Source organism: Myotis brandtii, unplaced genomic scaffold (assembly GCF_000412655.1).
Source record: "Myotis brandtii unplaced genomic scaffold, ASM41265v1 scaffold1086, whole genome shotgun sequence".
Classification (NCBI taxonomy): domain Eukaryota; kingdom Metazoa; phylum Chordata; class Mammalia; order Chiroptera; family Vespertilionidae; genus Myotis; species Myotis brandtii.
Window position 1 is genome coordinate 87032 of NW_005353696.1, and position 11232 is coordinate 98263.

At 42.8% G+C, this 11232-nt stretch overlaps 1 protein-coding gene across 1 annotated transcript in view; it reads right to left on the reverse strand.

The window, feature by feature from the left end:
• TSGA13 (testis specific, 13) overlaps positions 1 to 11232 on the reverse strand; it is a 17955-nt gene that overhangs the window by 774 nt on the left and 5949 nt on the right. The window contains exons 4-7 of the mRNA XM_014542966.1: positions 7764 to 7835; positions 6674 to 6883; positions 1231 to 1367; positions 533 to 657 (exon numbers count right to left, since the gene is read on the reverse strand). Coding sequence (XP_014398452.1) covers positions 533 to 657; positions 1231 to 1367; positions 6674 to 6883; positions 7764 to 7835 — 544 coding nt within the window. The remainder of the gene's footprint in view (positions 1 to 532; positions 658 to 1230; positions 1368 to 6673; positions 6884 to 7763; positions 7836 to 11232) is intronic.

Consider the following 11232-nt stretch of genomic DNA (forward strand, 5'->3'; position numbering starts at 1 on the left):
TCGGGAAGACCCTGGACCTCTGAGACTGACAGACTGACAGACTGACTTATCCTTTGGCCCTTCTAGAACAGTTTTTCTCACGTGTGATATGCATACTGCTGGGTAGTTTTAGGTGATACATAAACATTTAAAATTATAATTATTATGAATTTGATTAAATGTCAGGGAAAAAAACCATGTAATTAGTATATCAAACCCATGTTAATGATATGGTATTAATTAGGACAAGAAAAAAAATCATTCAATAAATAATAGGGCAAATAACTTATATACCAGAACTTTTAAAGCGGTAGGTGAGGCAGTTTGGGAAGCACTGTGCTATGGCATCTTGAAATTTGAAGATGTAAGCAGAATTCAAAGCCTAGCACCCCTTGAGCCTCTATCAGTTCTTAGCTTCTGTGCTACAAGGGAAAATAGTCTCTAGAACCTCCATGAGAGATGGCGATTCACCCTTAAATCTCATCTTCATGGGTTGCCCCTCCTGCCCACATCTCAGTCCTGTAGGCCACTGCTTTGAAAAAGAGGTGCTTACCATCTTTCTTATCTCTTCCATGGACTTCAGCAAAGGCGAGCTGAGGGAACATATTTTTCTGCTCCCTCAAAGTGCAGACGGTTGAATACTTCCCTTCACTCTTGAAATCATTCTTGGTGGAAAACCTTAACAAAGAAAGTTCATTTAGTAAATCCCAGGGTTGGGTGTTAGTGGAACCAGTCACTATGCTCTCAGATTCCAGGGGAGGAGAGAAGGCGACGACAGGTGTTCCTTGGTACAGAGTGGGACTACTGTTCATGAAAGGGAGGCTTCTAGAACCTAGCCTGTGAACCTGCTAAGGAAGCTCAGAATCTCCTCTCTCCTCTCCAAACGGGATATAGGCTGCTCATAGAACTAGTTTCAAAGAAAATCTCATAGCACAGTGTTCCTATGCTATAGCCCTTATCATGCACTTGGGGGAGGGTGGGGGAGGAGATTTTTTCCTGTTTCCTCAAATCATAGACCTTTGGCTATTTTTTTTCTTCACTCTTGAAAATCCTTCTTAGTGGAAAACCTTAGCTCTGAAGGAGTTTCTCTTAGGGTGTAAAAGATACTGGGGATTGCGTGTTATTAACATACAGTTGTACCTTTCTATACCCTAACAAGCAGAAAGTATTAAATCGTATTGAAAAGACATGGTAACATGAATAAGGAAGTGATGGGAAAGAAAAAGAGAACAAGAGCAGCCAGGGCTTCACCTAAACAGTTGTTCTTGTTTGGATTTCGAATCCTTCAACAGCGTCACAGGGAAGACTGGCTTCAGCTTAGGTCTTAACCTTTTTTTCTGAGGCAACGGGGGTACGTCGGTCTCAGTGGGTTTGTGCTGATAACTTTCCTGCAGCAGAGGAAAGAAGAGAGAGTAAGGGAGTCAACCAAGGACCTTGGGACTTAAAGTTCTGGGACTAACTTCCAGTCCCCCAACACGATCCAACCAAACCTGTCAGAGTAGGAAGCAGGCACTCAGAAACCAAAAAAAGAGGAAGCAGTTCCGAGTGGGCTAACGCATGTTTGTTTCCTTGCCAGATGACTTGTCCAACGCTTTGCCAGTTTCCTTAGTACTTGATTGAACTTGCCCCCTGGCCCTTTGAAGAGAGCGGTGGAAGAATTTACCCAGTTTTGAGAAGGATTCAATTAGTGAATTGCTTAGTAAATCAAACATTTGATAATAAGTTGGGGGGAAAATTCATAGGACTCTACCTTCCTTTCTCAGAAATGGCTACCTCATTCACATTCTATTCTCTGAAGTGAAGGGGCCACCAAATGCAATGTTTTGTGATGTAATAATGTCATCATTCTTAAAGGTCACAGAGTCAAAGACTTTCAGAAAGGATAGTAAAAGTCATCTAGTCTAACCATTGATCTGACACTCATTTCACCTACACACTATCTCTATCAAGTGGTCAATCTTCCTATACCTAAAACACCAACCTAGCCTGCCAGTTATGGCTCAATGGTTGAGCATCAACCTAGGAACCAGGAGGTCATGGTTTGATTCCTGGTCAGGGCACATGCCTGGATTGTGGGCTTGATCCCCAGTAGGGGCGTGCAGGAGGCAGCCAATCAATGATTCTTTCTAATCATTGATGTTTCTATCTCCCCCTCTTCCTTCCTCTCTGAAATCAATAAAAATATATTTTTTAAAAACCCAACCTATTTCATCTTTGATTAGCTGATAGCTGTAACTTCTAACTTATAGTCCTAATAGAACAAAGGCAGTGTCTCTTCCACAGAGTTCTTAAAGAATTTGAAAAAATCCATCAAGTTTCTCCTAAGCTGTCTCTCTGTCTCATCCAGGCTCAACATTGCCAATATTTTGAAATTTTCTTTATATGACATGGCTTGGGGTTCCTATTCTCCTGATTTATCTCATTATAACTCATTTGGGAAAGTTACAATTAATATTCTTCCCAATGTGCAGCAATCTGAAATGAAAACAATATGTGAAATGTCACAATTGCAGGACACATCCCATCACCCCAATAAAGTGTCAGATGTCATCAACTCTTCTAAGAGCCTACTATTCAAATTACTATCTAAACTACACTATCTAAAATCACCACTCACACCCATTCTGCTCAGTTCCTTTATCCTGCTTTGTCTTGGCATTTATCACATGTTTACATTAACTGTATGATTGCTTATGATCTGTGTGTCTACCTCACTAGAATTAAACTTCATTTGGGTGAACTTTACTTTAGTCACTGATATATCCTTATTACCCATAACAGTGCTTGGCACATAGTAGGTGCTCAACAAATATTTGTTGAATGAATGAAAAAATGAATGACCAAACTACTTAATCGATATATATTGAGCTTTTTCTTTCAGAATTTTAAAACCTCTTTTTTTTAATACTTGCTGCTGAACATGTCCTTTTAATTCTGTACTCATTTCTATATAATAAAAGCCTAATACACAAATTGTCCTCTCTACCAGGTGTTCGATGGGGAGTTCAATCACTTGCTATGATATGTGCTGACCACCAGGGGGCAGCGAGGAACATAGCGGGTGTTGGCAATGTGGCGCTGGCAGCAGGTGACAGTGGAGGTGCTACCGGCCCTGATGGGCCCTGATGACAGCGGGACTGTGGCAGGATGGTGGAGCAGGCGGTCAGGCAGCGCCAGGCCAAGGTGGGTGTGAGCAGGGCCTGATCGCCCTGCCAGTCGCCCTGCAGACAGCGAACAGCGGTGGTGGGGCGGGGGCTGGGCCACCACCTGGCTTCCAGGCACTGAGAGAGCCGGGCAGGGGCCTGATGACTCAGGCAGAGGGGAGCACCCAGGGGCCGAGATGCTGCCCAGGGCCCAGAGGTCAGCTGGGACCTGCCCTTCCACGCCAGACACTCGTGCTTTGATTGCCGGCCCGGTCTAGGGACCACATCCATGCACAAATTTCATGCACCGGGCCTCTAGTTCTCAAATACCATCTCTAGTTTTGAGGAACAGGCATCCATCCATTCAAGTTACCTCGCCTAATAGGAGTTTTATTGTAAGAGCACATGTGCCTAGGAAGTAAGACATAGCTAACAATTTGGCCACAAAAAGAGCAGAACCTGAACAGAGTTAGATCTCATAGCAAAAAAACAAGAATGAAGAAGTTATTTTGAATCCAAGATAGCACTAGTTAAGTAACACCACTACATTGAGTTGATGTATCTTGATTCTACATCATATTATTAATGTCTTTCCTACTTCTTCCTGCCTGCTTCCTCCTCTCTGTTCACTCCTTACCTTGTATACCTTTTTTCTATCTATAGCTTCTGCATACATATATTATATAAGCCTAATATGCAAATTGTCCCCTTGGGAGTTCAACCGGATGACCAGGAGTTCGATCACTTGCTATGACATGCGCTGACCACCAGGGGTCGGCACGGAATGAAGGAAGGCCCCAGCTGGCAGCCAGGGAAGGAAGGCCCCAGCCAGCAGCTGGAAGGCCCCAATCAGCCCTGACCTCTGACCAGGACTAGGGACCCTACCCATGCACAAATTTTGTGCACCAGGCCTCTAGTTCATTTATATTCCCCTATGATTTCAACCTGCCCCTTTTCTATTCTTATTGTCTCTATACTATCTTCTTTATTTCTTAATTGTTTAAAATGTTTTTTTTTTATTGATTTCAGAGAGGAAGGGAGAGGAAAAGAGAAATAGAAACATCAATGATGAAAGAGAATCATTGATTGGCTGCCTCCTGCACAACCCCTACTGGGGATCGAGCCTGCAACCCAGGCATGTGCCCTTGACTAGAATCAAACCCAGGACCCTTCAGTCCGTAGGCCAGCACTCTATCCACTGAGTCAAACCGGCTAGGGCTTTAATTTTTTTAAATTGATTTCAGAGAGGGTGAGAGAGAGAGAGAAACATCAATGATGACAGAGTCTCATTGACTGGTTGCCTCCTGCATGTTCCCCACTGAGGATTGAGCCCGCAACTCGGGCATGTGCCCTGACTGGGAATGAAATCGAACTGTGATCTCCTGGTTCATAGGTCAACTCTCAATCACTGAGCCATGCTGGCTGGGCTAGACTATCTTCTTTATGGCTTCTCTGTGTCCTTTCAGCTTCCATTCCCACTGCCTCAATATTTTCCTTTTCTAGTTCAGATGCCTGTAAACAAGAATCTGAATAACTGAGGGATTTGGGTTGTTGGTAAGTTGGTTGGTTTCATTTTTGGTTGATTTTTTTTTTTGGTAGTGACCACCACAGGTCACTATTATGAATTTTAATTTCCTACGTCTGGTGTGCTTTTCTGGTCCTAGCTAGGAGTAGAGGACCAAGTCTAGTTACACAAAATAAGACCTCTTAGGGCAGTGGTTCTCAACCTTGGCTGCACATTAGAATCACCTGGGAATCTTTTTAAATTCCTGATTTCTGGGCCTCATCCTCCAGAAATTCTGTTTCTTTGTTATGGGGTGGGGCCACAACAAAGGTGTTGGGTTTAATTCCTGGTAATTTAAAAATAAATAAATAAATAAATAAATAAATAAATAAAATTTTTAAAAAGAGCAAGAGACACCATAGGCAAGATATTAGTTAATTAACTCCTTTGTCAGCATATAACTTTGGATACTAGTATTTTATCTTCTGTTTGAAAAGAAATCTCTCACTGCCATTCATGTAGCAACTAAGGAAATACTAATTCCACATTCACTACACTCTATTATAAGAATCTGTCTTGGGTAATTCCACCCCCAGCTTCAAATTTAACTATATTCTTTTGTTTGTACTTTCATTTATTTCATTTAATTTCTTCTTGTTCTATTAGGCCCTCTCTCAAGACTATCGAGATTTGTTTTTATTAATTGATTTTAGAGAAAGAAAGACATTGATTTGTTGTTACACTTATTTATGCATTCATTGGTTGCTTCTTGTATGTGCCCTGACATGGGACCGAACCCACAACCTTGGTATATTGGGACACTCTAACCAACTGAGCTACCTAGCCAGGGCTATCACGATCTTTTTTAGATCCTGATTCCTTAAACTGATTTTCTTCACTTCTTCTGCTGTTGATTTAGTTCAATTCCTCAGCATCTCTTACCTTGGTGATTGTAGTAACATCATAACTAATTTTTCTGATTTTTGTCTCTTTCTCCCAACCTCAAAAAAAAGGATATTTGATTATATCCTTTTATCTTGTGCCATTTACTCTCTTACAACTCCCTAAATGTGCCTCGCTTGCTCATGTCTCCATGGCTTTGCCCTTCCCTCTGATTGGAATATTCTCCTGTTCTTTGTCAGGGGTCATCTCTTCTGTAAAGCCTCTCTGATTACTCCTTTTCTCTCAACAGAACTACTGTGAGTTCTGTAGCTTGTATATTCTCTTATGATTCATATATCTTGGTATATTATAATTACTCATTTACTGATCTGTCTCTCCTGTTAGACTCCAAGTTCCTTCAAAATAGAAACTGCCCTATACTAGTAATCATCTTTATATTTTAGTTCTTAGATTAGTGTATGTTCACTGATTGGTTACCAGATTGGATTTGAACTTTTTTAGTATATTAGAGAGTCCCAAATGTCTGGATACTGTGATAGTGAATTCCCTGCTCTGTTCCTCTTCCCTTCTCCTGACACCCACAAGCAACAGCTAGAAAGTATAACCCTTTACTCCTTTCCCATTTAGGTATTCATTCCTGTTCCTTAGTCTTCATTTTTTAGTTTATCCTTTGCTATTTTATATTCAACTAGAAAGCCAATGGCTAGTTTACACTTTGTTAACGACAAACTAAATATCTTTGGCTGTAGAAAGTATAACCCTTTACTCCTTTCCTATTTAGGTATTCATTCCTGTTCCTTAGTCTTCATTGTTCAGTTATCCTTTGCTATTTTATATTCAACTTGAAAGCCAATGGCTAATTTACACTTTGTTAACGACAAACTAAATATCTTTGGCTAAGGAGAAACAATCTCAAATTAAGACTCTCCTTTCTCTGTGCAATGAAGTTTCATGACCCAAACTTGTCCAGCTCTTTCTCTCAGTATTTCCAGGCGCTACAGATTCTGTTTGGTGAAGCACATGGCAAAGAATTAGAGGGAAGAGGTTGGCTCCTGAATACCATGTGACGTTAGCTTCCTTCTTCAAGCTAATGCCTCATTCTCCAGGGCCCTTACTTAGGGTGCCAGGAAACTTCTGCAGGTGCCATTACCTTGAGCAGTACCTCCTTGGAAAAGTAATGTGGTTCGGTGTCCTTTCCTTGTTGCTCTATTGAGGGAAGTGGGTTGTTGGTCATTATAAGTATGGTCTTATCTTGATCATACTCTGCGACTTTGAGCATGAAGCTTAACATTTTCCTGTTTCGAGTCACAAATTTCTGCAGCGTGGTGGGCTTCAAAGGCTCATAGTACCGGCTCTGAGCAGACAGACAGAAAGGTTTCCAGAGAGACAAAGGGATTAGATCAAGAGAAGGTTAATAAATCCATTGGCTAATCTTCTGCCTCTGTGGGGTAGGGACAGAGGCTGGACAGGGGCTGGACAAATCTGCTCTGAAAGAAGTTTATCAGAAAACGTCTGGCGCTCACGGGCCCTTTCTGCCCTCAGAGTATTCCCCACACATTGACTGAGGGGCTGGGGAAATGACATGGAAAGCTTTCCACAATCAAGAAAGACGACTTAATTCTTCTGAAAGGGTGTAACAGAATCTGTTCAATACAATGGGGCAGAGAGGTTTCTCCGTTAGATCTCGCTGGTCTTCTCTAGCTCTCTGAGAGGCAGAGGCTAGAAACCAGGGACCAAATCTCCTTGTGGAGGCGTTTGGAGGGTGGGGGCGACACCAACGTTCTCACTCACTAACGTTTTCCCACGGGCGCAACCGCATTACCGTGCATAATAAGCACAACGTTTTAAAAGGAAAAGCAGTCACAAAAGACAGCATGTCACTTAAGATGTGGGCGGGGGCAGAGGCAGTTCCACTAAATTTGCTTTTCTGTCAACAGGGGGACAGGGAGGAAGGGAGAGGGAAAGAATGAAACACCTTCTGATTATTAATAAATTAAAAAGACTATTTCAGCTACAGGGACCACCTTCTTCCCAGTACCTTCCCTCTCCCTCGCCATGGCCTTTCTCTGCACTGCCTCTAGCCAGTGTCCCAGGGCAGCTCTGCCTCCCTGACCCGGCAGCCTGTTCAGGCACTTAAAGGCCTATGGATATTCTGTCTCCAGCTTGCACCCCACTGCTGAGACTTGCTTTTAGGGATCTAAGAGCGGGTAGCAGGGGAAAGCTTTTCCACCTACCAATTTTGGATGGACCGTGTAATACTGAAGGTTCTCTGGAACAAATTTTGATTGCCCGGTTGCATAAGAAACCTAGAGACAGTAATCGAAATTAGTGGTTTCTAGCGGCAGGATCCTAAACAATATCCCACTCCTGACTCTCACTAAAATGTGGCCGCTGCTTCAAATGAACGAAAGGGAACACTGTGCTTCGTGGTTTGCACCCTGGGTTTCTGGAATGAGAGCCACAGCGTGGAGAGCTGGGTTCTGAGACAGCCTGACCGGGAAGCTTGTCCATGGACATGGGGACCAGCTTTATGAAAGGGCAGGTCAAGCTGTTAGGAGGTGAAGTAGACAAAGGCAGCATTAAAGGGCAGACAGGGACCAGTCACTCCACGGGATCACACCTCCTTCTTCCACCTTTTCATTTCTATGGGAGTGAAATCAGGTGAAAATCAACATGTAACTTGCTTTCCACCTCTTTAAGGAGAAAAGGAAGTCACAAAAGGACGATAGCTTAAGGCAGTGGTTCTCAACCTTCCTAATGCCGCGGCCGCAATAGCTTAAGACAGTGGTTCTCAACCTTCCTAATGCCGCGGCCCTTTAATACAGTTCCTCATGTTGTGGTGACCCCCAACCATAAAATTATTTTCGTTGCTACTTCATAACTAATTTTGCTACTGTTATGAATCGTAATGTAAATATCTGATGTGCAGGCTGTATTTTCATTGTTACAAATTGAACATAATTAAAACATAGTGATTAATCACAAAAACAATATGTGTTTTCCGAGTTTATATGTGTTTTCCGATGGTCTTAGGCGACCCCTGTGAAAGGGTCGTTGGACCCCCAAAGGGGTCGCGACCCACAGGTTGAGAACCGCTGGCTTAAAGGTTGTGAATGAAAGGAGCCCTGGGGATTGCTGCCAACTGAGCTGGGAGCCGACAGGCTCACAGAGGAAGGGAGAAACAACATTTTGCATTTCTGAATGTTTCTGTGGCATGTAATTCTTCCCAAAATGTTACCAAAAATAACTGAATGTTCGGTAAGACTTCTGTCTACCACTTAGTATTTTTCGGCTGGTGGTAGTGCTGGTGATGGGCAGATTGCGTGTCCTGCCTGGTGGTTGCCCAGCCTCAAGCTGAGCCCTAAGTTACCTAAGGATGAGTAAATCAACGGGATGAGAATCCAAAGCGAAAAAAGCTGAGTTCCCTCCTTCAGGCTTAGCAAAATCAGAAATCAGAACAAGAGGGAGGGAACATAATCCTGTATTTGGGCCCTAAAGATTGCCACGTCCCCAAGAAGGTGATGTGGTAAGATGGGGTACAGAAGAAAGGGAACACGCACTTGAAAGGGCGAATAAAGCAATCAGGTGAACAGAGAAGAGGAAAGTAGTAAGAATGGGGCCGATGTGGGATGAGGACAGGCCATTATTATGCTCCAGAAAGAAAATGTCAGGAGCTGGCAATTGCAGGGAGTTGGGAAGGACAGGGAGGAGGTCTCGCAGAGTCACTCCACACATCGCTTTGGGAGGGTGGGGTGAAACATGGGACAAATACAAAGATGCAATAATTTAATTTATTACCTTTTGGAAAACTGAAGTCCCTTTGTTCGAAACAAAAGCATATTGTGAAAAACCTGCTTCACAGATATGCTATATAAAATACATACTTAGAATCATATAGAAGTCTCAGAAAAATGTATTTCGGGGGAAGATGTAAAGGCTTGTTTTCGGGGGAAGATGTAAAGGTTTTTTAAAAAAATGAGTTATAGTCCTGGCTGATGTTGCTCAGTGTTTAGCAGGGGTCCTCAAACTATGGCCTGCGGGCCACATGCAAATACAAATATTGTATTTGTTCCCGTTTTGTTTTTTTACTTCAAAATAAGATATGTGCAGTGTGCATAGGAATTTGTTCATATTTTTTTTTAAACTATAGTCCGGCCCTCCAACGGTCTGAGGGACAGTGAACTGGCCCCCTGTTTAAAAAGTTTGAGGACCCCTGGTTTAGAGCATCAACCCACGCACTGAAGGGTCATGGGCTTGATTCCCAGTCAAGGGCACATACCTGGGTTGCAGGCAACCAACCAATGTCTCTTTCACATCGATGTTTCTCTCTCTCTCCTCCTCCCTCTCTCCCTCCCTTCCACTCTCTCTCTCTCTCTAAATAAATAAATAAATGGGGGGGGGGAATGAATTATAGTGGGGAAGGTCTCTGGGCAAGATGGTTTAGCCCTGGCTGAGTATCTCAGTTGGTTAAAGCATTGTCTGGATACACCAAAGTCGTGGGTTCAATCCCCAGTCAGGGTATATACAACAATCAACCAATGAATGAATGAATAACTGGGACAACAAATTGAAGTCTCTCTCTCTCTCTCTCTCTCTCTCTCCCTTTCTCTCTCTCTTTCTCTCAAATAAATAAATTTTAAAAAATATGTTTTGACTCCTGAATTTTTCTGAGATAGTGCATCTCTGTTCCAAATTAGTCTCCAGTAGTTCACAAAACCCACAAGCGTGTCCAAATTGGAATATGTTTTAGTTTTATGTTGAATAACAGTATCTCTGGCCAATAAAATAAAAGTTGGCCTGAAAAAATCACTTAAATAGAATAAACCTGGGGATGCAACCAAACTTTTGCTGCAAGAGGTGGCCATGTGCCCAGCCAGCATGGCTCAGTGGTTGAGCACCAACCTATGAACCAGGAGGTCACGGTTCAATTTCTGGTCAGGGCACATGCCTGGGTTGCAGACTCGATCCCCAGTGTAGGGCATGTAGAGGACAGTCAGTCAATGATTCCCTCTCATCATTGATGTTTCTATCTCTCCCTCTCCTTTCTTCTCTGAAATCAATAGTATATATATATATTTAAAAACTTTGTATTTTCAGTATACCAAGTGAAATTTAGCCAGGGTTTTTTTTTCTGTCAAAACTGCATAAAATAAGATGTGATAAAATATATTAGGGGAGAGCCCTAACTGGTCTGGCTCAGTTGATAGAGTGTCGGTCTTGGGACTGAAGGGTCCCAGGTTTGATTCCAGTCAAGGGCACATGCCTGGATTGCAGGCTCGATCCTCAGTAGGGGATGTGCAGTAGGCAGCCAATCAATGATTCTCTCTTATCATTGATGTCTATATCTCTCTCTCCCTCACCCTTCTTCTCTGAAATCAATAAAAATATACTTAAATAATATTTCTAAAGCCTCTACCTTCCTTCTTAGGATTTGGATTTCTTTGGTTTCAAACCAAAGAAACTCATTTAAACAGAAATGTAATTTAAACAGAAAAGTGTGTTGTTGGGAGGACATTGGTCACTCACAGAATCTAAGGGAGGCTAGAGAACCAGGCTCAGGCACCAAGGCACCGAGGACCCAGGGCGTTTGGCTGCAAGAACAAGTCTTACTCTTGCTACCTGCGGAAGTGAGTGATTGACAGCTAGTTTTCCCTCCCTCCCGTTCATGTCCATCACCCTCCCATTCATGTCCATCACCCTCCC